The 26,400-nt window shown below is 37.3% G+C and overlaps 3 protein-coding genes and 2 pseudogenes across 3 annotated transcripts; 2 read left to right on the top strand and 3 right to left on the bottom strand.

Moving 5' to 3' along the window:
• Positions 1-366: 366 nt before the first annotated feature.
• LOC139883805 (putative pentatricopeptide repeat-containing protein At5g40405) lies at positions 367-2,226 on the bottom strand. The gene has a single exon (XM_071867930.1). The coding sequence runs from the start codon at positions 2,224-2,226 to the stop codon at positions 367-369; it is 1,860 nt and encodes a 619-aa protein (XP_071724031.1).
• A 728-nt stretch (positions 2,227-2,954) lies between these two features.
• LOC139883802 (uncharacterized) lies at positions 2,955-6,530 on the top strand (annotated as a pseudogene).
• Positions 6,531-11,555: 5,025 nt separating this feature from the next.
• Positions 11,556-16,046, top strand: LOC139883804 (transcription factor UNE10-like; annotated as a pseudogene).
• Positions 16,047-17,318: 1,272 nt separating this feature from the next.
• LOC139883801 (uncharacterized protein At1g32220, chloroplastic-like) lies at positions 17,319-19,318 on the bottom strand. Its single transcript, XM_071867927.1, has 7 exons — positions 19,212-19,318; positions 19,046-19,130; positions 18,874-18,962; positions 18,743-18,798; positions 18,125-18,271; positions 17,738-17,863; positions 17,319-17,596 (listed from the first exon to the last, which is right to left on the bottom strand). The coding sequence occupies exons 1-7, from the start codon at positions 19,316-19,318 to the stop codon at positions 17,319-17,321; spliced, it is 888 nt and encodes a 295-aa protein (XP_071724028.1).
• A 5,950-nt stretch (positions 19,319-25,268) lies between these two features.
• On the bottom strand, positions 25,269-26,075 carry LOC139883803 (uncharacterized). The gene has a single exon (XM_071867928.1). It carries the CDS (start codon positions 26,073-26,075, stop codon positions 25,269-25,271), a length of 807 nt encoding a protein of 268 aa, XP_071724029.1.
• Positions 26,076-26,400: the final 325 nt, after the last annotated feature.

The following is a 26,400-nucleotide window of genomic DNA, read 5'->3' as shown; positions in this document are numbered from 1 at the left end:
CGGTATCTTTATCCGGCATTCCAAATGTGGCCAAATGTCTTATCTTATTTCTAAAGACTATCTGTTCATGTACTTATTTGGTTTTGCGACGAGATGAACCTTCATAACGGTATGCGTCGAAGAAGTGATTCGTAGTTCTCTGTGTCAAAAGGAAAAGAAAAGAAAAAAATGATATGGAGCTCCCTGTGTCGGAAAAAAAAATGGTTTTTATTCAGCACATGCTCTTATGAAGAAATTATCCCTTTTGCCACTCAAGGCGCCTACTTGTTTGCAGCTGCCAATAGAAAATGCCTATGAAAAGAAGATCCAAGCTGAGGAATTCCTAATTCACTACTGGGAACAATTAATAAGAGAACAACGTGAATGTTACCAAAAACCCTTACAAGAGCACTCACCGTCCTTAAAATGGTGAAACCTGTTTCTGTCCCTAACAATAATCTCCCTATTGTAAAGTTTAGAAATCAACTTGGTTACATCATGACAATCCCGACAAACTCGTAGGTTTTTCACAATCCTAATAGGAACAGATTCCTTTAAGCTAATCAAACCAAAAGCAATAGCAATCTTCTCACTGTGGAGACACAATGCATCCTCTTTCTCTTCCTCTTCTATATCGAACAATACCGGATTAGTGTTAGCCACATATCCTGCTAATTTCAGCCTCCTCGATATATCTCCTAGCATAACCTCGATTTCATCATAACAAGGGTGAGATTTATCGCCGACAAAGAATTCGTGAACTTCCCCATCAATCTCGATTACGCTACAGCCAGGTTGTTTCGCGACGCCTTTAGATTTCATCGACCTTCGGACTTCATTGACTTTATCCCAGTTTTTCGTTTCAGCATAGATGTTTGATATTTGCACACAAGCACCATGATTCGTCGCCTCAAGCTCGATTAGTTTTCGAGAGGCAAGTTCACCCAACTCCATATTTCCATACGTTCTACTAGCATGGAGCAATGCTCCCCACGCCCCTGAATGAGGTTTCATGGGCATATTGTTGATGACATTCAGAGCATCGTCTAATTTCCCGGCTCGACCATACAAATCAACCAAGCAACCATAATGCTCAATCTTAGGCTCAATTCCATATACATCTTTCATCGAATCGAAATGCCGGCGGCCTTCGTCAACTAGCCCTACTACACTGCAAGCTCTTAAAACAGAAACGAATGTGACCTCATTGGGACTAACCGAATGTTGTTTCATTAGAGAGAATAGCTCGAGACACTTTTCCCCAAATCCATTCATAGCTAATCCATTCATTGCGCTAGTCCACGTGTACACATTTCGTTCTTTCATACTCCACAAAACCTCCATTGCCTTAGGCATATTCCCACATTTAGCATACATATCGATTAGGGCCGTTCCTAATGTCACAGTGATTCTAATTCTATTCCTGTCTATGTAAGCATGCGCCCATCTTCCTTGATCCAATGCTCCTAAATGAGAGCAAGCAGATAAAACCGAAACCATAGAGACCTCGTTAACCTTAACACCTTCCAATTGCATCGAATGGAACAAACGCAATGCTTCTCTCGACTGCCCACATTGAGCATATCCTGAGATCATTGCATTCCATGCAATATGATCTCTTTCAGGCATTTTATCGAACATTAACCTTGCATATCCAATGTCCCCACATTTTGCACAAGCACTGACTAGAGCAGTTTGACAAACCAAGTCTGGGTTAGGAATTTCTTCGAACACATTACGGCATGAACTCAAGCAGCCCAATTCGGCGTACATGAAAACCAACCCACTTCGAACATGTGGGTCATGATCGAAACCATGTTTAATCGCTGCACCATGAACTATCAATCCCGTCTTCCCTTGCGAAATCTGCGCACAGGTGCGAACCAAGAAGTTAAAAGTGTAGTTATCAGGTGATAAATCATCTGATCGTTGAATCCTCTTGTAAAAATCGAAACTTTTTCGAGGGGTGGAGCTTTTGCAATGGGCTCTGATCATGGAATTCAAGGCGAATAGAGTTGGTCTCGCGCATTTATTAAGAAGATGATCGGAATAATGTAGATTTGTGGAGTTATTGAGAGCAATGGAGGCTACAAATTTGCCAAAAACTTGAGGATCGATAATAAAGGCTCCTGTAATTAGAAGCTGAGTGTGGATTTGCCTTAACTGTTTGAGAGTTGTTGACGAATCAACAAGACAAATTATCGGATGGTGCTTCATTCTTCCCACTAAAATCCTTTTAACTCCCATTTTAACATGTTAGGCGTTGAGTTTATAAAATCAAAATATCTGAAAACGACGTCGTGTCATTGAATACCAAATGCCAACGACGTCGTGTGCCCTTTTCCTCATTTCACCACAACGACCCACAATTATGATCATCGGTTCGATTCGATTGTCCAAGCAAGATCGTCAAAGGTGATTGTACTTATGGCTATCATTTCAGTTGGAACACCCGGCTTGCGGGAGCCATCACACTAGTATATAATTCTGTTCGTTTTGCGTACTTCGTCTTACTCCAAATAATTTATATTATTTACTTAAAAAAGGGAAGAAAAAAAAACCATATCTTTTAGAAATCGAAAAGTAAAACGTAGGCTTGAAGTGAGAGGAATCAAGTAAGATAGATGGAGTGTTTCTTTTATTGCTTACATTTACAGTTGTCCTGTCACTGAAGCAACAACGCCAAAACCCAATACAGTACAATAGAATACAATACAATACACACTCTCTCCCTCTCTCTCTCTAGGTATTTGTAACTCCAAAAATGGCTGTTGGTCTAACCTCGACTCTCTCTCGATTACAGTTTCTCGAGCTGAAATACTAGAAACTGGAATGACATTTCTTTGATTTTGGGAGTTTCAGCAGCGGAGCTTGGCTTCAGATCTAAATTAAGTAGGTCTTGGTCGACATTTTGATCTGTGATTTTGAATAATTTCACGATGAATCGAAGTTTTAGGGCACAAAATACTCAAATGCGAGCGATGAGAGATAAAGAAGAAGAGCTCGCTCTGTTCCTCGAGATGAGAAAGCGCGAGAAGGAGGAGAGCAATCTTCTCATTTTAAACAACTCCGAGGAGGACTTTGATGCTCCATTAGGTTTGATAGCTGCCTCACATTTTTTAATTCAGTTAGTTTTGGTTAATTTTGACCTGTTTGTTTATTTGTCGTCTGCAGGAGCTAAGCCGGGGACCTCTCCCATTTTTAATCTTTCCTCTCAGACTCCGGCAGTGCCGAGAAAGACGATTTCTGATGATTTTCTCAACTCTGACAATGATAAAAATGACTATGACTGGTAACGCATTTGCCCTAGTTCTACGACTGTGTTCAGTTTTCATACCCTTCTTGGATGGATTAGGAGTGTGCCTCTTGAAGTAGAATGTGTAACGGAAATTGAATCAAAAGGAAGGAAAATGGTACCCAAAAAATAAAATCTTATTTACAATAGACTGTCCTTTTTTGTTTCAGTCATGAGCAAGCCTGATTTAGTCCCCTCTTATGATTATTGATTACGAATACAAAAGTAAACTAGGATATTACCTGGTTGATTTTGAAGTTGAAACCCTTTCTTTGCCTCAATATTTTAGAACTGTTTAGAGCTTCTCATACGGTCTTTAAAATATATACGTGAGTGCCACTACAGTTTCCTAATTGCTATTTTGTTTCTATTCTGATTATTGAACCCATCCTGTTTGTAGGTATATTAGCGAAATAGCATTTTGAAGCTTCAATTTGTAATTTCTTGAAAAATCATTACTCTTTGCTAATAGTAGACCCCTCAGTTTGTATTTGAGCACATTCATATGCTCTGTTGCGATTCTTCTTTTTTGAGGTTTGGGGATGGGGAAACTGAGCAGAGGCTATAGGCAATATTTTTCTTGTAACTGGCCTTGATTCCGAGGTTATATGCTTTTTTGCATTTGATAACTCTCACATCTATGCAGGGAAAATATTCCCTGACGTTCTCAAACCCATAATAGAAATCAATATGAACAATTAGAGTGGTTGTAAGGGAAAGATAAGTCTGCAAATGTTATTTGTCGTTGTTACAGAGAGGAAAGCTGTATGCGTATGATCGATGCCATTCACAACAGTACTATCTAATAACCTATTTTCCTCCTGTCTTCAGGCTCCTAACTCCGCCTGGTACTCCTCTTTTTCCTTCCCTGGAGATGGAATCACAAAGACTATTATGAGTCAGATTGGTACACCTAAGGCTCGCCCAACTGCCCCAAAGTCTAGAGTAAGAGCTCCATCCTTAATGTACAGTATTGTTTGTTCGTCAGAATTGTTCGAATTTAATTGGATATTGTTGGTTTATACCCAGGAAGCTATAGAACAGAATTAGTGGACATAAAGGGTCCACATTATGTGTAGACATAAAGGAAAGCTTTTGTCTTGTTGATAAGTTTTATCTCTTAGTCCAAAAAGCTGAAAGCCTCGTGTGATCAATATATATATATATATATATATACATACATACATATTTCTGTGAACTTATTTCCATTTTTGAAAAAGAAAAGTCATAAATTTACCGTTTTCCCTTCCTTTAGTTTGACGGTAAAATGTCTTGGTAATTGTTACATGGGTAAAATTAGAAGCAATGCGAGGCACTTGCAAAGGATACTTTGGACAGAGTAGAACAAGAAAACTTTATTTTGCTAAGCTGAATACCATTGCAGTGATTGAGTTGTGAAATTACATATCATTTTGCCAAAGCTCAATACCATTGGAGTGAGTGGAACTTGAAAACTTCTGCAATCTCTGAGCTTACAACAGTTTTCTTTACATGTGTACTACTAATTTGAAAGTTTAATAGTTTTTTTTTGAGAGCCCCCATAAATACGATTAAGTTCTCATTTCTATCCATGGGTGGATGAGGTGTCCATTTTATCTGATTATTGATGAACATAAGCATTTGATAGTTATATTCAACAGGGAATCTTGGCATGTTAAGACTTTTTGTGTCATCTATTTTATTTTTATGTGCTGGTCCTGGTATTTTGTCTACTTTCATCATGTATGGAACATGTATCAGCACGACGTCGACTAATTGGATCAAAATATTTTACTATTGACTCATCACGTTTATTTGTTGTGGTTTTAGTTGGCAAACCCCCCGCACGAGCCTGGTGTAAGGAGCAACTTGGGTTCCAAACAAGCAGCTTCATCCCCTGGATTAAACTCTTCTAGTTTGGGATTACAAAGGCCCTCGTCATCAGGTGGTCGAGGATCAAGACCTGCAACACCAACCGGACGACCGACCTTGACCTCAGCTCCTAAGCCTGCTAGATCTTCAACACCTACTTCCCGGCCCACGCTGCCTTCAACAAGACCCACAGTTTCCTCAACAAGGCCTGCCATTTCTGCACCGAAACCTTCATTATCTTCCACAAAACCTTCATTATCCTCGACGAATCCACAACTTCCACAACTAAATCCACAGTTCCTTCAAGATCCACTACACCTCATCAAGGTCTACTGCAAGATCGTCGACACCTACAAGATCCTCGGTCCCTCCACCTTCCAAGCCTACCTCAAGGGCACCTACACCAATTCGTCGACCATCCACATCATCTAGTACAGGCACTTTGGGTCCTACACTAACTAAATCTGTTGGTCCAGCTAAGCCATCGACGCTGGTCTCTAGATCTGTGTCGGGTACATCAAGAACACTGTCCCCTCTCCAGCACAATCCCGTGGAACGTCTCCGACACCAAAACCACGAACATGGAAGCCATCAGATATGCCTGGTTACTCTCTTGATGCCCCACCTAATTTAAGGACTACGTTACCTGATAGGCCACTTTCAGCCACTAGGGGAAGGCCTGGGGCACCCAGTTCTCGGTCTTCATCTATTGAGCTACCTCTAGTGGAAGACCAAGGCGGCAATCTTGCTCCCCTTCCAGAGGACGAATTCCCAATGGCACTTCACGTAATACTGGAAGCTCTGTTCCAGCAGTGAATCGTGCATTTTCTAAAGCAAATGATAACGTGAGCCCAGGTCTCATGGGAACAAAGATGGTCGAAAGGGTGATAAATATGAGGAAGCTGGCACCTCCCAGGCAAGATGACAAACCTTCTCCTCTCAGTAACCTGTCTGGGAAGTCTTCATCCCCAGACAGCTCAGGCTTTGGTAGAACACTGTCAAAGAAGTCTCTCGATATGGCTATTAGGCATATGGTATGTATCATTTCTTTCCTTCTAATTAGCAACTTTGTTTTCCGATACTGAAATTATTAGCTGCTGGCGATTTTTAATGGCTTGTATCATTTTTCACTTTCTGATGTATTTAATAGGATATAAGACGAACTATTCCTGGAAATTTGCGGCCTTTGATGACGAATATTCCAGCATCGTCAATGTATAGTGTGAGGTCAGGGCCCATGCGAAGCAGAACTGTTAGTGTTTCAGACTCCCCTCTTGCAACAAGCAGTAATGCTAGTTCAGAAGTGAGTGTCAACCATAATGGTCATTATTTGGATGCCAACGAAGTCGAAGATAACGGCATTGAGAGAGGTAATCAATCCCCTGCTAGTGTGCGTGGTAGATGATAGACACGGTTTTTTCTGGATTGTTGGTTTTGAATCTCAACCGTCTTCGCAATTTTAAAGAGCATCAATGTCTTTGCCTGGGATTCATGTTTCTGAAAATTTAATGTAAAGTTAGTTGTTCGTCTGATCTGGTGGTTGTGTATTAATGGTCTTCTGTATTATTAGGGAACCAAATAGATGTTTAATTGATGGCCCTTTTCTCATTGTATTTCACGAAGTGTTTCAGGCACTTTTATTTTAACTAAATCTGATCTGAAAATGCATCAACTCTTTCTGCCTATTTCTTCTGCTAACTGTTCTTTAATTTCTATAAAACCTCCTTTTCTACTGTCAGCATCTACCTACCTATGTAATGAAGAATCGACCATCTACTCTGTTAATTTATCATGGATGCTTATACGTATGAGTATGCTATATATCCCTTTGTTTTAGCTATGACGAGGAAATATTGGTGGTTTTTGGGGTTTCTAGCAGTTTATTAGAAAATGGGTGATAATGTCGGAGATGGGAGTTTTGGAATCTTATTCATGATTGATATCAACCTTTGCCTGCTACTGACTTGTACCACACAGAAGCTTGACTGAGTCGAATTGGACCACGTCCATTTGCCCAAATTCTACGCCATGATTCTCACAGGACGAAAGCTTTTGGATCTCCAGCTATGGCTGAGAGTTGGACCACAAGCATTGTCAGTCAGCCGCAGTTGAGGAAATGTCAAATCATGGCTGATCTTCAAAAGAATTGCGTATGGAAAATAATCCACAGGCAAAAAGCCGATGAGGATAAAAATTGTGGCCAGTAGTACTACTGATAATAAAAATGATATTGATTAGTGTCGTACCCGGGTCGGGTCGGGTCGTGATTTAAAATGTAATTCTCATTTATTTATAGAAAAGAACATAATCATAGCCTTGATGATAACTGGTGTTCCAAGAAACGAAAAAATTATTTATGTTTGGAAATGAGGGAACTTTTCCATCAGCCAAGTCAGAGCCTTGATGATAACTTGTATTCCAAGAAACGAAAAATTATTTAAATCGAGTTTGTAAAGCACAACTATTTGACGTCATGCAGTTCTCACCAGTGTTCACCAGCACATGAAGTCGACAATTACTAAAGGGACAATTATTCAATAATAGGTCCCTATATATGTTTTGCAAAAATCCAAAATTCATCGTTATTTTTGTTTTTATTGCCAGTATTGGAATCCCTTTACAGTTTACATTTTACAGAACTATCAGTATGTATAATTATCAGCATTTCCCTTATAGCGTAACTTAAGGGAATGACTTATCGATAAGCGCTTTCTAGGCGAGTTCCATTTGGCAGGGCTTCTTCCTATATCCATGAATTCCTGTTTCCATATAGACAATGTTGATAAACATAGCAAAGCAGCTTCTCCAGGCTTTATTGCAGGTTCTATGCAATATTGTCTGCAACTGTTCAAGCTAAACATATTAGTCCGTTCTGTGCAACTCTTGCCAACAATACAGATTAAAGTAAATCCCAACTTAAAAGTTGGGAAGAACTTTTGTTGTAACTTTCTACTCCTCTTAACCGTAGTATTTATAGATGGAAGCTTCTTCAACTTTTATGCATTAGGAAATTTCTGTGTAAACGGAACATGCTTCCTTTTTCGCGTTTCCATCAAATATTTCCTAGCTTTCTTGTTTTTACCCGCATTGTAAAGTAAGCTAAGATGGTTTTCTGGCGGAGGCGTCCCCAGAAGATCAGTGATCGAATCAAACTGATGGACAATACTTTTACCAGGAAAATAATAACTTGTGGTTGTGAAAAGAAAATGGTGGCACAAACCAAATAATCGGACAACCGGCACCCTTGAATGTGTCAGGATGATTGGGGAAACAACCATTGATCCCATCCTTGATATTAAATGCGAGGAATAAAGCTTTTTGCTCGGAATCAGGGTGAAAAAAGTGAGTTGTTGTAAAGTCTATGCGTGGAGCACATATAGAATGATTCTTTCCAACAAACAAAGTATCGTCTTCTAAACTATCCAGCTCCACTCTCTCGATTAAACTTGCACTACTCTGCCCATCAACATCGATTGCTAACTTGTAAACCTTAAAATCACTAGTGATCCATGATTCATGGCTACTTTGAATCAGTAACAAATCTCCCTTTGAAGACTCGACCAGATGAAATCGAACACCCTTCTGCAAATCTTCTGCGACGACTTTAAAATTTAACCATCGGCCGTCTTACTGGATCATCATGGAAATCGATACATACAAGCGTCCCAATAAACGTCACTGCAAAGACTGAACCTTTGTAAAGTATAATGTCGCTGAATGGTACTGTGTAACCCTTTTTAACGTCGATCAAAGCACACGCTGCTGCTGATTCTTCTTCTTCCCCTCCTGCTTTTATATATGCTAACGTTTCCCCTGCAACGGACATTACGACAACAATGTAACCGTCTTCTGGAGATTCATCAGGATTTGCAAACGACAGGGAAATTGAAAACGAATTTTTTTGAAGAAATAATTGATCGATCATTGATAGATTATAAATGGGCTCAGTATGTACATTTAGGCCCAATTCAAAATTATAGTCAATAGAGATACGGAAAAAAAAAACATTTGTTTTAATAAATAAAACAAATAACGGACGTCAGGCTTTTGAAATTGCCGGACGTACTAGTTTCGAATGAACGGACGTCAATCAAGTCAGGCTTTCCATATTCCGGACGTCATGATTAGTCAACGATCTGACTTGGGATAATAATAAATTAGTCCCTATACTATGATTTCTTAGTTATTTGGTCCATATAATTCGAAAATATGTGCAGTAGCCCCTTATTAGTTCTGGAATCATAGAGATATCAAACCAAAATAAATGTTTTCAACTACCGAACTGTCAATTAGAATTAATAACTGATTTATCGAGTATAAGATTGAATTAAATGTAGAATAACGTGGTCAAATTTATAAATTAAATAAAACCTTTACAAACAAAGTAGTTCTATTTTAGTAAGTATTGAGCAAGTATATAGATTTATTGATTCGATATAAGAATGTAATCGACGGATTCCTAACTGAAATCGACATCATTCAAATCGAAACCCAGAATCAAGATTGTTAAAATGTGATCTAGCTAGCTCTTTATGAGAAAACAACTGATGTGGGCACGTGGCAGTGACAGATTGGAGGACCACGCACGTGGATAATTCTGGGGCAATTGGATGAGCTGTCTGTGGAATGGATGAGAAGAAATAAACAAAGTCAAAATCTTGATGAAGTGATTCCGACAAGACACCTAAATGATTGGGAGCCGAATTATTAATTATGAACGGAACCGGATAGTTGCGAGAGCTCGTACATTCATTCGATCCAGGTTAATCTTTCTCGTTGTTTCGATCTTATTTCTTATTTTTTATATGAGCAATGCTACGGATAGTGACTTAATGTAGTGAATTAATGAGATGATGACATGTGGCATAAAATGTCTTGAATTGTGATTTTATTTCCTTAAATTCAAAGTAAAAATAATTAAAACATTAGATTTAGTGACACGTGTCATCATCTCATTAATCACTACATCAGTCACTACATTAAGTCACTATCCCTAGCATTTCTTTTTTTATATATATAATGTCTCCCAACAAAAGTCGTCTTCAATAATAGATCATTTAACATCTTCTAGGATACAACAAACGAATTGATGCATCCAACCTCTTATCGATATTAATCGTTAAAATAACATTTTTGAGGACGAGTTATAATATCGAGGAAATAAAAAAGTTATGAACATATTATATATATATATATATATATATATATAGCCTAATCATGAATCATTGACCATGCAAATATCCAAAACTTCATTCAGCCGAACAAGATTTATTACTACATATGTCCGAAAATACTAATCATATTTATATATAAGTATTTTTGGACGGAAGGATAACAAAACTATTTCTGATGAGGTACCAAATTGAGGTCGGTGGTTAGTTACGGTCAACGATAAGAGTGAGACTTAAGAGTATTTATTACTACTAGTATCTCACGATGAGACTTGAGAGTATTTATTATTACTACTACCATCTCACATGGAAATGTCTTCTTACTTGTTTTTAACTTTAGGTAACATGTCAGGAAAGTGTCCTTTGCAATTGTACTAAAGATCTCGATGTGAAATGACATTCAAGAAAAAATCTAGCCATATGCATGAACCAGTTCTTACAATTTGGAATTGCGGTTATAATCGGAAACGACATTGTGTGGGCAATGTCATTAGGGATCACTCGGCTAATGTTTTGATCCTCTCCAATCGGTTTTTTTCGAAGAAGGCATTCGGGATGCAGAAGCCTTAGCTATCTTAATGGGAGTTTTCCTAGCTCGATCAAATGGATACGCAAATGTCATAGTGGAAATCGGATGTCCTTTATGCATTCATCGATGCTCTTAAATGTAATGGTGTTTGCTTTTTATCTTGTAAAGAGTTAATTTGTAAGATTAAACTTTAGCTTCGTATTTTCTTTTATACAATTTTATTTTTGTACCAAGAGGAAGCAATTGTTTGACTCATAGTATTGCTAATAGAAGAAATGCGCAAGGACGATTATCATGCTACTTGAATGATGTAGCGACATTAATTTGATCAGTAATACATTTCTCCCGATTATTCATAAAAATGAATCATGTGCCTAACAATAGCTCGAACACATAATTAGCCATCAACCATTAAACCCTGCGAGGGCACTCCTATATAGCATCAAATTGGTAAAAGTGAGACTATTTGTGCAAAATTAATACTGATGCAAACCTCTATCTTTCTCGAATGGAAAGTTTATCTCTACCACATGTTTATTTATAAATCATTAATTTATATATAAAAAATCTTAATCAAAGATCCAACATGTGACCCCATCAGGAATTTAATTAATTAAGAAGGGGGACCCTTTAAATAGACAACTATAGAAGAAAGATCAGAGCCCCTCAAATTCTATATTATCATCATTTTTCTTTCAAAAGAAAACTACAATTCATATATATATAATCCATGAGTGAGCGTGTTGTTCCGAAAATGGAATATAAGTTAGCTGCAACAACAACATTAACAAAGACAAGACCAAGTACTTTTGAGGAGGACAACAGATCTCTACACGTGCAGCACTCTCGGTTTCATAATCCTATGTATGGATTTATTTTTCCCCAATACAATTTTGAGGAAGTTCCTAGGAATTTCGGGCATCAATACCAATTGAATTTCCATCTATATTATTCGTGTTAGGAATTTATTCTTCATCTTGCTAGTTCCGTGTGTTCTGCCCATTTATGATGTGTTAGAATTGAACCTAAAGCATGTTCCATTTTGTTAAAGACAATCTTAAAAGACGTGTTTTTTTTTGTCATTTTTAGTAAAAATACATTTTTTAGAGTCATATTAGGAAAAACACTATGGCTCTAGTTTTAAACGGATTTTCTGCAAATCTTTGGCAGAAAGTCTATAATGTCTTGTTTCTTTCTTGTCAGGAACTTTCCTAGAGTAAGAGCTAATTTCCTAGAGTACAATCCAATATTAGGATTTCCTAATTTCTAATTCCCAGTATAACAATAATTATTTCTTGCTAAAGGGTGTCATCAAAATACAAAATCTCTGATAGCTTATGCATTTTAAAGGTCTGCCTAAAATTAATTATATTACAATTTACAATATAGGTTCTAGTCTAATAATGTATGTTTTTGTTTAACTTGTATAGGTCAAACTATGAAGTTGCAGAACTAACATGGGAAAATGGTCAATTAGCCATGCATGGTCATGGCGGGATGGTTCCGGCTTCCGGTCTAGAAACGAAGCCAGCAACATGGGTTAGGTCCTCCAACGACACATTAGAGTCTATAGTCCATCAAGCTACGTACAACGAAATGACTAATGTACCCTTCCAAGTCCATCCTGACCACAACCAGGCAGCTCCAGGAAACAATAATACTGCCGCAGCATCCTCTAGTAGCAAATACAGCTCCGGCCAAGTTCAAATGGTATCTCCTGGGATATGGAAGAAGCGAGTCAGGCCAGATTCTGACAAACCTGATAGGAATTTCGTCGAAAGGAGTCTAAAGGAAAGGGTTGTTCCTAGTGCGTGTGGCAGTGCTAGCGCCACGTTTTGCCGAGATCAAGATACAACAATGGTGACTATTGGATCGTTCAATTCTTCTCGGAGCTTGAAGACCTCTAGAACTAAATATGAGGACTCTGCTTGTCATGGCGGATCGGTTAGTTGAAAAAACCTCCAAAATTACAATCAATCTTTTACGTTTCGCCCCGCCAAATTTTTATAGTAAATTAGATATGAGTTGAATTTCCGGTTTTCTTATTATTTGTATGAAAATTTAAGTAAACATGATGAGCAAAATTGTATTTGTTTGTATGCACAGAGGAGAACAGAAGAAGATCGTGAGACTAGAGGAGAAATGGGGCAATCACAATCAACAGCGACAAGACGAAGCAGAGCAGCTGATGTTCATAACTTATCTGAGAGGGTAACTATGGCAATTCCCTAACATGATTATCTTAGTTAGACTATAATAATACATGGAATTAATGGATACAATATCCTAGTTCGTATTAATTAATGAATAGAATTGTTTGTTGCATGCAGAGAAGAAGAGATAGGATTAATCAAAAGATGAAGGATCTTCAAAAGCTAGTCCCTAATGCAAGCAAGGTCAGATACATACTCTATGTTAAAAGGCTTCTATACCAATTAGTTGATTCCACTCTGTGGAACTGAGGCTGGTTTTGTTGTTGTCGTTGCTTCTATAACAATTAGTCAATTATGAGTTCTTTTATGACTATTATATATTTTGATCTTGTTGCAGACGGACAAGGCTTCAATGCTAGATGAAGTGATTCAGTACTTAAAACAATTAAAGACATTAGTTCGGTTCATGAGTACTACTACTAGTGGCAACATGAATATGATGCACAGAATCCACAACAACTGATGATGATGCAGCAACAACAACAACAACAAATCCAGCAAATGTCTCTCTTAGCACGAATGGCAGCCGCAGGAGGAGCTGTCGGAATTCTTCCTTCCTTCATCGATCCCTCTGTCGGTGTCTCCGGTCACCCATTTGCTCATCACCAGACTCCTTTTGTTGTTCCAAATATGGTACTGCCATTACAGAGTACAACAACTCCTGCTCCTCAGTCAAATTACCGTCACGACCCTGTTGCCACTACCTCAGTCAAATTACCGTCAACCCCAGCCGCCACTTTGCCTGATCCTTACTCGGCATATATGGCACAAGTAAGTTAACTCACACTTGATGATAAAGTTTTTTTTCAGCTTTGTTTATTCGCCGGTTAGATGTTTTTATTTTAAATATTTCTTTTACATAATGAATAGAAAAAAAGTAGACGCAAGCCAAAATTCGACTCGACAATAAACTATGCAATTATAACATCTCAAATTTAGTGTCCTAATTGTGTATGAGATATGGTAACTTTGTTGCAGGCAATGAACATGGATTTTTTACAACAAGATGGCGGCGCTTTACCAGCAGCAAGTTAATCAGGCCGCAACACAGGCAACAAGTTGTCCTTCACAATAATAACACGGCCAAGTGATTCAAGTTGAATATAAATGTAGTATACTAGTAATTTTCGGATCATATTGAATCGATTCGAAGCGGACAAAGGATTTCCATCTATGATTTGTTGAATTATTCGAAGAAGATAGTCAAAAACTCGCCAGAATCAGGATTGATTAATCTCTCCATCCAAATGTTCAAGAATGTGAAGTTGGGACAAGTTTTTTTCTTTTGGTGGACTGTTAATGATAAGGTAGTATTGTATAAATTAAAAAACTTAATAAATCTGTTTCATTTTGAAGTTGTAATCGAGTAATTATATTTGTTGCCATACCGTATAGTTTTTTTCTTTTCCTTTTTTTGATATGTCTAATATAATCTATCCTCTCAACTGTCTGTTGAAAAGATATGAGACAATCCAGAGGATGAAAATTGAAGTATGCGAAAGGAACGTTTTCTCGCTTGTGGATAAATCACTACAAAAATTACTTGTCTATATATATATATATATATATACTCCCTCCGTCCCAAAATAGATGCAAAATTTTACATACAAATTGCATTGAAAAATTTGCATCTATTTTGGGACGAAGATAGTATATATATGTTAACTTCATATATCATGGACAAGCAATTTGAGCCAAGTCTCATATGATAGACCTAATACTTGCTGTACATGCATTAGGAATTACTAATATATCAGGTCACAAGGAATGCAAATAGAATAAACTCTTAATCATTCACAATCAAAATCATTCCAAATTTCTATATACAGATCGAATGTATACAAGAAATTAATATATCGCTTTGTACGTCCAAATCAATTAGAGGCAATGATTGTGATTACTTTTGGTTTTGTTCTCCATTTTACAACAGGAAGTCACAATATATATATATATATATGAAGACCAACAACGTCATATGGAATTAATTTGTGCCTGATATTTGAGAAGATAATAATAATAATAATAATATTAATTTGTGCCTGATATTTGAGAAGATAATAATGATAATAATAATAATAATAATAATATTGATGTCTAGCTATATATCTCCCTACATATATATTATTGATGTTGCTGACAAATATCGTCAAGTCGATAGATGATAGTTAAGAAAAACAATATGTCGATAGCTGACACTTCTATGATCTTCTTACAAGTCGATTACTACCTCCGTATTAAAATAGATGGTGTTTTGTATTTTCATATTCACTCAAATACACATGCATATTGACTAATTACGTGTTTATATAAATGAACCTAAAATTATTACATATCATAATCGGACAAAAAATTTGTGCGACTTAAACTTTATGGACCATATGAGAGTTGAATATTAGCGTGTTTATACGACAACCCTTAACAATTTGAGTGGATAAAGTTATACCTAGAATATAATGATTTAGATATAAACCCTAAGAGATAATAAAAGATCCCCAGCATGAATTTTCACCATAAACAAGTGCGTGGTCATAACCTTTTAAGGGACCATGCTAGGTTTAACCCCCTACATATATTGACATTCTAGGTTAGGGTTACTCCTCCATTAATTGATGATTCGGAGTTACGCTCATTAATATTCAAATCGTTTTCTAGCTAGTACGTTCACACGTTGGATTAATTCTCAATATTCTAAGTGAATTACCCAATTCTAATAATGATACGTCTCATGCATAGAAAGAAATAAAAATGGGATGTTGCCGATTTTCTCCATATGTAAATAATAATGTCAAGAATCAAAGAGGGTCCCTAAACAACGACAACAACGAGGGCAAAGAGTTGAATAACATTGGATCAAATTAGGGCTGATAGGAGTTTTAGTGAACCTACATGCAAGAATTCAAATCTAAGGACCATCTCTTGCTTTCTTCTTCTTCTTTTTTTTTTTTTGATAATTTTTTTGCTTTGTTCTTACAGGCTGGAAATTTATTAATGAAGGGATTGATCATTGACACAGAAGAGTTATGCTTAAGAGTTATTGTACTTGTACACCTGGTAGAAATACAGCCTATAATATTTAAGAGTCGATCTTTCTCTGTCTCCTTCAGTCTATCCAAAATCTTGATGTTCCTCTTTTGTTATGATCTAAATAAAAACTTTCTTTTGATCGATTTTGATATTCTGCCACAAGTAAATATGTACAAGAGAAGTTCTTGTATGCACAATATTATTTAACACGTAATCACTTACATATGTATATCATAATTTGGCACGTATAAGTTTTAAGTATCAAAACTATCCGCAAAAAATTTAATTACGTTACTATCTCTATAAGAAAATTACAAATGAAATGGAAAAATTAATATTTTATGTCCCGAACATTAACATGTCAAATTTTGATATGATTTATGAGGGCCGACATGTTACATAAGGTGGACAAGAGAATTTCTCTATATACAAACAGGCATGGTAGTCAAGAACCCGATCCGGAGCGTAGGCCGATCCTACATTTCGACATAGATCGGCGCAACAGTTCTCACCCTTTGGAACGGATTAATAGAAGCGGTAGGAACTTAGTTTCGGAACGTAAGATCGGTAGAACTGCATTCCTACCGTTCTCACTTTATGTTTTATTAAGTTTTAAAATTTTATATTTTAATCCTTAAATTTTTTTATTATTCTTTTTTTTTTATTATTCTTTTTTTAATCCTTAAACTAAAAATAGTTGGAATTTTCGGAACTTAATGTTACTACCGTTCCACGTTCTATATATCTCCTGCCGAGTTTGACTACCTTGTAAACAGGAAAAATACTATAGTCAGAAACAGATCTCTAATTGATGTAGAGAGTCGTTAAAAGGTTATGATCATTCGGGCCCAATTTGAACCCAGACTCAATATTTGGGCCGATCGTTTCTGATGATAATCCAACTACTTTCCGATGGATTGTTAACGGCGAACATAAACTCCAATCACTCTCCGGCCGACATGAAACTCACAATCAAGGATTGTTTTTACTTGTATGTTAATGGAAAATATCTCCGACTACATGAAATACTATAAACATACATACACGTAGTCGGTCTCTTGAGCCTTTGACTAATATAATGAATACGAAAAGGATCATGTATATATTATCATACGTGTATAAGCTAATCCAAGAGTATAGTAGCTCGATATGAACAGTGGTAGGTTGTAGATCCAAAGTTTACATTTTTATTTTACAACAGGATCGCCTATACTTTACTAATTAATTCCATTATTAATAGGGAAGAAATAGAAACTTCATACTTTCACCTTTGCTGCTGCTTCCTTGATTTGCTCTATTGTGAAAACGCCAAAGGAGTCGTCGCTTATTGAATTCACCGCTGCGAGAGCCACATCATCGACACTGATTGGTGGAGCGAGGAGTAGATCTGAAGCAGGAAGAGATCTCAAAGGCTTTGTGAAACTTTCAACGGAACCCAGGATCTTTTCTAATGGTTCTCCGATCACGTCTAGAGGAATTTCATAACCATTCACCTTACGTTTCCCATATATGAAACCAGGACGTAACACAACACCTGAGAAAATCCGATACTTTTAAAACACTATCAAAAGCAACTCTATTTATTGCACCTAAGAACTAAACCAACTATATATATATTATAGTATATATTTTTGCAAGTGAATATGACTAAAGATTAAGATGATTTGTAAATTACCAGAGTTTGGATATCTAGAAAGAACCTCTGATTCTGCTTTCCTCTTCCCAGTAAAGTATCCAGACGAGAGCAAAAATGGTGGTAGATTGTAATCATGTACAGATATCAAGATGAACTTGGGAACCCCTACAAGAAAATAGGAAGATATTAGAAATGCTTTCCTGAGAGAAAAGAGCTGATCGACAAAATATCTACAAAAGAATAAGCTGGAATACTTTTAGAAGAAAGAAAAAATCAGGGCCAGGGACTAAATTACACCAATCTAATATCCTGAAGCGCTAGCATGCCAGAAATCATTATGTGAACCTAAAAAAAATACAGAGGCAACATTCAAGACACATTGAAAAAGTTTTAAGCCATAACTCTCACTGAAAATCAATCGCTTACCATAATCTTTTGCAGCAGTAACAGCCACAGCATTGGCCTCACCATTAATCCTTATCATTTGTTCTTCACTACCAAAGCCTCCAAGTGTTGAAACTACTGCAGTGGCTCCAAGAAGAATGTCATCCCAGTTTATATAGAAAACATCTCCTGCACAATAACAGAGACGATTTAACAAAATTGCACCTTTGTATAGAAAGTAAACCGCTAAAAAACTCTCTGATCATACCAAACTTTGAATAAATGAAAACGAACGTTGTTATCAGTTGTCACACATTTTCAGCACAATCGCATACTATTTAGTAACGATATAAGAAACCAAACTTGTTTTTGCAACATTACAGACCATGCCTGCCACGCAAGAAATGAAGAGAAAAAAAGGACAAAAATTGCACGTTTGTATGCAAAGTATACTGCCAAAAAGCTCTCTGATCATGAAAAGCTTTGAAAAGATCAAATGGAAGTTATTATTACGTGTCATCTTTTCTTCATCACAAATGAATACTATTATTCTATTGCAATTAAAGCAATTTAGAAGCAGTGTAAAAAAACAAACTTGTTAGCGAAACACTATAGACCATGCCTGATACGCAAGTAATGAAGAAAAATGGCAGAGCATACCTGATACCCAAGTAACCTGATCTACCCATGAATCGGAGTACGCCGGGCGGCCAGACCTGAGAACAATAGACAACGAAATTCAACTACTGGAATCGAATAAACAAGACAATTGTAAGAAGGATTCTCAATACCTGCTTAGGCTTACAACCTCTATGCCTTTGGACACGGCTACTTTGCATATTGAGGAACCAACAAATCCGTTTCCTCCTAAAACTACAAGCTACTAAGAAAAGCATATATTTGTATGTTGGTTCAAAACTTTTGTTATTGAGTTACGCGACAACGTGGTTGAAAAGCTCATACCCGTTCCGATTTCACATCAGCTGCAACATCGATCGTGTTTGACTTGTAATCGCTTTGAGCTGCATAGCTGCAATTGACACGAAACCTACAAAACAAACAACTTTAGTGAAATCAATCATTTATCAAAACAAACAGTGAGTAAAAGCAAACATTAATTGGTGACTACTTTGTGAAATTGGAGCTGGAACCAGTGGGGAAAGAAGCTCTTCTAGAGACAAGAGGAGCTAAACTGGAAATGGCAGAGGAGGAAGAAGACAGACAAAACGACGCCATCGCAGTCGCCGTCGCCGTCGCCATAATCTCTTATGCGGTGGTGTTCTCTGTGGCGCTAAAGTATTCATTTATGATTACTTTATGCCAAACATTAACGTGTGGTATGCTTCGATTCGATTTTTCATCCGGTTCAATTGAATTGATAGGGATATTTTTGTTGTTCGATTCGATAATAATGTGTTCAATTATTCTCACATCGTCGACAAATGCATTACGCGATGGTTAAGATATTTCATCGTACGTGAGGACTCTCACGAGTTTAACTTTTAAGGAACGCACTTTGAGTACATCAGAAGCAATCAACTTTATTCCAAATAATTATATCACCAATGAATTAATCAACACGCAATTGCTTGAAATTTAACCATCCTGCATTATGTACAAACAGGTAGATAAATTTTCACTCATCTATAAAAAAGCAATTCAATAGCCTCACAAATGAAGAAAAAGGATAATAGGAGTTCTCTCCAGTAACCAATCTTCAAACCATTGCACACAAATGAAACTCTCTCACCCAAAGTTCTTGTAAGTATATGCTGTAGTTTTTTTTTTTTTTCTTTTTTCTTCGTCTTAGCGATAACCGATAGGATACGCGATCAGTTGGGTTTTTTCTCCTGGAGAGAGATGACAGTTTCAAAAGCTCCAACCAAGGCCTTGACTTTGCTCTTCCTGGACTCGACGAGTTTACTAGCTGTCTCTTCAATAACATTGTTGAATAATAAAGTGTCTGTGTCTTTCTTTCGTGCCACAACATCTTGGTGTTTCAGCATAATTTTCTTGGTCGAGTCGGATTGGACACTTTCAACCTCAACCTTACTCTCATCGTCTCCTTTCCTCAAGCTTCCAGTTTCAGTACCGACTCCCTTGCTCAGAATGCTGTCAACGGATACTCGTCGTCTGAACTTTAGTCTTCTTGGTGCAATAATTTCCAGCTGATCATCACCTTTCTTCAAGCTTCCACTTTCAGTGTTGACTCCCTTGCTCAGAATACTGTCAACAGATACTCTTCGTCTGAATTTTAGTCTTCTTGGTGCAATAATCTCCAGCTGAGGCTCTAGCACTCTCCCTCTTCTAAATTTTAGCTTTTGCCCAACGGACATGTCTTTCTCCTCCGTCCTGCTAACGGCATTCTTTCTAGTTATACTCCTTTTCTCCATCTTTGTAATCAACCTTTTGTTGTCTGATCCACTCTGATCACGTTTAGAGGATGTCCGACCATAACCAGAATAGGGGGATGCCAATGAGGTTGGAGATGCCAACGATCGAGGAGCATTAGTACCATATTGAGTGTGTCGCAAGACGACTTTTTTCTCGGAAGATGAAGTCAAGGCCGGTAGCAGTCGGGTGGCAGCAGGAGTCCGTCTTAAGTGAACCTTTTGACGGTTGCTTCCAGTTTCATTCTGTCTAGAGGATGTTCTCGCACTATGGTCAGACCTTCGCAATGACAATGAAGATGGAGACGAGAAGGCAGCAGTAGCACCAGGAGATCCATATTGTGTTTTTCTTAAGCCTTTCTTCTCAAACGAAACCGGAAGTGATCGGTTTGTAGGAGTACCGGTTTTAGTACGTCTCAAGCTTTTCTTCTCAACAGGTGGAGGAGATCGTCCACGACCAGTACTCTTTCGACCATATTTCAAGTTTTTATCATCGGAACTAGAAGATGGAGACAAGTCACTGATGTTAACATCAGTTTGAGCAGCCTCGCCACTCTCGGTATTCATGCTAGACTCGATGATGTACAAAGTCTTCTCTGGCACTACATCCTCACTCCTTGTTTTCACGGGTTTCAATTTTCTAGCATTGGTTTCGTTCTTCATAGTAGATCTTCCAACAACTAGGTTCCTGGGGCTCTTGCCATTTGTGACTGAAGCAGCTTTCTTGACGGGATGTTTGGGAGACGAAGCAACAGGTTGTGGACGCAACACCTTTTTGTCCGATGAATTTCTATTCCACGATTTCTTTCCATTAGCTGGGCTACTTCTTCTGGTATTAGAATCTAAAGCTGGACTCATCGACGGACCTCCTATTTCCTTTGTTTTTCTGCTTTCGCCATCTCTACTACTCTTCGAAGATCCTGGTGTTGACCCAGAAAGTGGCTTAAAGAGCTTTGTTTTCTGCTGTGGACCAGTAGCTTGCTTTGAAGAAACATCTGTGTCCTCGAGTGGCAACAACCCATTTTTGGAGGGGGCTGTTACTTTATCAGACAAGGGCATGATGGCACTTGTGATACCAGAAGGATCATAATCATCATTACAATCCAGTGACAAATCCGTATTTCTCCTTTCCAATGTCACCGTCTCTTGAACAGTTTCCAGATCCAAACCTTCGCCAGAGCAGTCATCCAATGGTATGCACACATTTTTCGCGGGTGAGCCCAAATCCTCTTGAACAGTTCCAAGACCCTGGAACGTTGTATTTCTTTTCAATTTTTGACCCGGTTCAGAAATGCTAATAAAAACATCAGAAAGTCTGTGGCTCTGAGGATCAAGAGAAGACTCACGATCCAATGCTAATTGCTTATTTCTCATATAAGTCTCTCGAATAGTCTTTAGTGTTATGCTTCTTTTAAATTTGGGATTCTTTGAATCTTCGTCAGCAGCATGTCTATGTCCATATTTGCAAAGATCATGGCAGGAGCCTGATGAAGGTTTGAGATAACGGGAGCGTATAGAGGACTTTTTTCTATCTCTAACAAGTTCGAGCCCAGAATTTTCTGGAATCTCCAGCACATCAATCTTCCCCTGATCCATCATATCCCCAACTTCAAACTCAGAGTTCTCAAGGATCTCTAGGACATCAACTTTCTCATCAGCTGTTAAATTTCCAACTTGATGCTCGGAAGTCTTGAGGATCTCCGAGACATCAAGTGCGTTCTCAGCCGTTATATCTCCAATTTGAATCTCAGAAGCCATTGGTATTTCTACGATATCAATCTCATCATCAGTCATTTTATTCCCAACTTGAAGCGAAGACGTCTCTAGGATCTCTGGCATGTCTATCTTATCATCAACCATCATGCAGTCTTACTGAGCAAGTTCACAATCCTGGAAAAGGAAGGAAGAGGGATGAGTAATTAGCTGTCATGAAAGAAAACACAAGATCAATCAACAATTTTTCTTCTTAAAGTCAAACATCTGTTGACAAGCTTGCAACACATCAGTTGAAGGAAAAAAATCATTGTTCGCAAGAGACACCGCAAATGACTCAGAACGAAATGAAATGAGAGTTTTTTTTCCTATAAGATTCGAGCAAGATGAGTTAAATTACAACATCATCTATTGTTAATACGAATGTTAATTACGAAAGAGCATCATCGATCAGTCTGTAGCACAGCTATCTTCTTCTCACAAAAGCTAAAAGTGTGAAAATAAAGGAAGAACAGAGCAAGCAAATTCTACTATTCAATGTCCTATTATGTCCCTTTCATCCAATAGTAACTCTCGCTCCCTCATATAATCTAACACATAAACTTTGTAAGTAATACAACAAATAAGTAATTACAATTGTAATGTGAGAGAACCAGAGAGAGAGATGATCATTTCTCCCAAAAGCTTGAATTGATCCAAATGATTAGAATCTGATTATCTATTCTCAAATCAGATTAATCCATCCATCACTTTTGTTTTGCCTCTTCCTAACCAATCTATTATTATCAAATCATAAAACAAAAGCAAACTTACACCAATCCTTTGCATAGAAAACATCATACCCAATTCAAGTTTTACCATCAAAACGCAAAAACTGAGCGAAAGATCATACCTTTTCAACGAAACATTCGAGACCCAGATGAAGAATAGTGCCAATTACTCAATCCGAACGATCAAACTATCAGGAAATAGATTGAAGATTATAAATTATTTGTGTTCTCCGGTAGGTGTGGTGATAGGTTTGACATTATTATTATTTAAAATTTGGAGAGAGGGGCCTGTGATGAAGCAGGAAGCCAAGAACCTCACCTGCCTAATGACTTGATGGGATTCAATTTGCTTTTTCTTGGGAATTTGCAAAAACTCGCAAAGCAAGGGGAGAGAGAGAGAGAGAATAAAAAAGCGTGGAAAGCGGGAAAGATCCGCTATCATTCATGTAAGTGAAGTCCCAAAGATGAAAATCATGGAAGTAAAGTTTCAATTTTTACTTTTACTCCATCCATCCATAATTATTTATGACCTTTTTTATACAAAATACCAAAAAAAAAAGAATGACGATTAATTAGAGACGGATATTGTATGTCTTACACAATTTTAGAAAATAAATATATTATGATTGAAGTGATGTTTCAACGTCTCATCCATTAACTAATAAGTAGATGCTCGATCTACAATATATGTGAATGATAGTTGGAATGAGAGATTTGTCTTGAATTACACGGCCGTAAGAAATACTGGGAAACCTGAAAAAGAACTTTTTTTTTTGAATTTGAGATATTAATTCAAAATACACATGTAATTTTTGTGTCTGTTTGGAAGTTACCGTATAATTACGCGACTATATTATTATTAGGATGTAATTACACGACCGTATAATTACGTATGAACTAATTTTTTTATGCTGTTTGGTTAATAATTACGTTGTAATTACAAATATTATGTACAATTAATATTTATAATATTAGATTATAAAATATAAATAATATAATAATAAAAAAAAAACTATGGAGATGTCGAAATTGAAACTGTGTAATTACACCCTCCAAATTACACGTAATTACATAATTTCGAATAATTACACAGTTGTCCAAACGCGCGAAACCGTATAATTACCGTATAATAATTATATAATTATACAGTTTTTCAATCGCACCTTTATAATTTTTCCACTAAATAAAAGGGTGGAAGAGAAAAAAAGGAAAAACTAGATTTCATGAAATGATTCATTTGGATAAATGGTTATTTTGAAGTAATCATTTGGATACATGATAATGATCCCTTGTGGTGGTTGATAAATAAGTGCAAAGAAGAAAACTAATGTGTATCACGGCCATAAATTAGTTTGATTATTATTGTCAATGTTCATTAAAGTTACTAAATTCATCATTTAAAAATGCATAATTTCAAAAATACAATACAAATAGGAGGGGCCAAAAAGAGAAGGTTGGTGCCGACAATCATGCCTTGTTTAAAAAAAGGAATTATTTTTCCGTCAAAAGTTCGAATATCTTGTTAAAACAAAAGCATTGGATTCTCGTTTACCATCTTCCTTCGGCCGAAGATCAAGTCGAACCACGCTTCAAACGCCTAAAACCCTAAACAAATACGTCCAAAACATCTATATTATCCTTTCGTGACGAAGCAAAAAATGTAGACAATGAGATATCTATTATCCTTTCCATTGAGGATGCAGTGAACAGCTCAGCATTTTCTAATAATGTTAAGTTTGGATTTGGGGTTGATTGATGTGATAAGCTGCTAAACAATTTCCCAACCGCCCATGAATTCTCAAGTCCCCACAATACACATTGTTTTGTTTGTGCCCTTGTTTACATTAGATTCCAATTTCCAAGCTACTAGAAAATCGGTTCACTTGAATTGAAACAAACCGATTCACTTTAACTGATTCGAGCTAGTAACATGCATACAGTAAATACAGACAGAAAGTTTACACTAGAAACTAAAATGTCTCAGAGAAGAAGACTGTTTTATTGCAGAAGCACATCTACTTATATATACAAATATACAAAAGTCTTAGTAACATAAAACAACTAGAAAGACCTATTCGACGCGAAAATTTTCAGGATATTCTAAGTATCGGATTCCTGGACCATCCTGGAAACGTCCAACATTTTCTCAACAGCACACTAACATGTTTTTTTTTGGTTCTCTATTTTGGCACATGGAGAGCATTCCATGATTTGAAACTACGTAAATTGTCTGTCGGAGGAAAGGAGAAGTCAACAAATTGCGAATTGGGGCATACATAGAGTTGTACGATTGGATTTTTGCAACCTGGAAGCTTAGGTGACGATTTCTCTAACCAGCCAGTCCAAACTAGGTAAAGCAAAGTACAAGACAAGAAAAGAAGGAACAGCAAACAGGAGGGTCACGAGAATGTACAAGGCTAAAATAGCTGCACTGGCGGGTATTGCATACAAGACGATGAGGAGAAAGATGACTATCAACGGGAATTTAGCTGTCAAGTGCACAAAGAACACTAATGACTTACGAACTGATAGCTGGAATCTTTCAGCATAAAGATACCTGGAGTTATTCTGGTTGTGAACTTCGGGATGGTTTGAATTTGACTGTTGAACAAGTTGAGATGATCGGACCCTCCTATGGTAAACTTCATTTCTGACAGCTAAGCTTCCATTCACAGGGCATATGGGTAGATGATGATCTTCGTGGACAGAGGAGGTTGACTTTGACCGATCACCATTCATGCTTTCCACCATCCATAGGAGGAAGTAGTTTTTCCGGGGAAACCTGAGATTTCCTTTGTGGACAAGCCTCAATGATAAGAGATTACACCACGGGCAAGCGATAAAGAACGGAAGCTGCATGGGAAGCGTCGGGAGTCTCACGACTGCACGTTGCATCCCAAGGACACAATTCTTACAAAGAGTATGACCACACCACAAAACATAAGGAACGTTCTCAACCATGTTGAAGGATTCCCAGCATATTGGACATTCCAAGCCTTCCTCTTTGCTGTTTGTTGTACCTTCATCGTCCGAGCATTCTGAAGAGATTTGATTTGGCTTTGTCGAGTCGCTCTTGAACCCAATAGCTTTCGCTATGGCTTTTGAAGCAGAACTCCACATGATGAATATGTGGAAACAGTTTCACTCAAATAATTCAATAAAGTTCCCCCAACGCATGCCTGCAGAAATTATAGAGATTAGAGAGTAAGGAGCTGGAAAGCCAATTGTTCAAGACTATATAATATAAGTCTCAACAACAATACACAAAAAAAAAAAAATGAAGCTGACATCAAAGCCAAGATAAGCTTCTGGTAACTTCTCTCGTTTTTAATTACCCGAATTACTACTCCTGATGCAACCTTACATGGATTCTTCTATGAAACGAGCAGTAAAAGTTTTCATTCTATGAATATACTAGTATACTACCATAACATCAATCCTGAAA

This window comes from Rutidosis leptorrhynchoides, unplaced genomic scaffold (genome assembly GCF_046630445.1).
Source record: "Rutidosis leptorrhynchoides isolate AG116_Rl617_1_P2 unplaced genomic scaffold, CSIRO_AGI_Rlap_v1 contig455, whole genome shotgun sequence".
Lineage (NCBI taxonomy): Eukaryota > Viridiplantae > Streptophyta > Magnoliopsida > Asterales > Asteraceae > Rutidosis > Rutidosis leptorrhynchoides.
Note: the sequence above shows the minus strand (reverse complement) of the source record. Positions and strands in the feature narration are given on the sequence as shown.

Coding starts and splice junctions, on each gene's coding strand:
- LOC139883805 (XM_071867930.1), bottom strand. CDS start 2,226: ATGGGAGTTAAAAGGATTTTAGTGGGAAGAATGAAGCACCATCCGATA.
- LOC139883801 (XM_071867927.1), bottom strand. CDS start 19,318: ATGGCGTCGTTTTGTCTGTCTTCTTCCTCCTCTGCCATTTCCAGTTTA. Junction 18,963..19,045: donor CTGATGTGAAATCGGAACGG/GTATGAGCTTTT, acceptor TTTTCTTAGTAG/CTTGTAGTTTTAGGAGGAAA. Junction 18,272..18,742: donor TCAGGTTACTTGGGTATCAG/GTATGCTCTGCC, acceptor GTTATTGTGCAG/GAGATGTTTTCTATATAAAC.
- LOC139883803 (XM_071867928.1), bottom strand. CDS start 26,075: ATGTGGAGTTCTGCTTCAAAAGCCATAGCGAAAGCTATTGGGTTCAAG.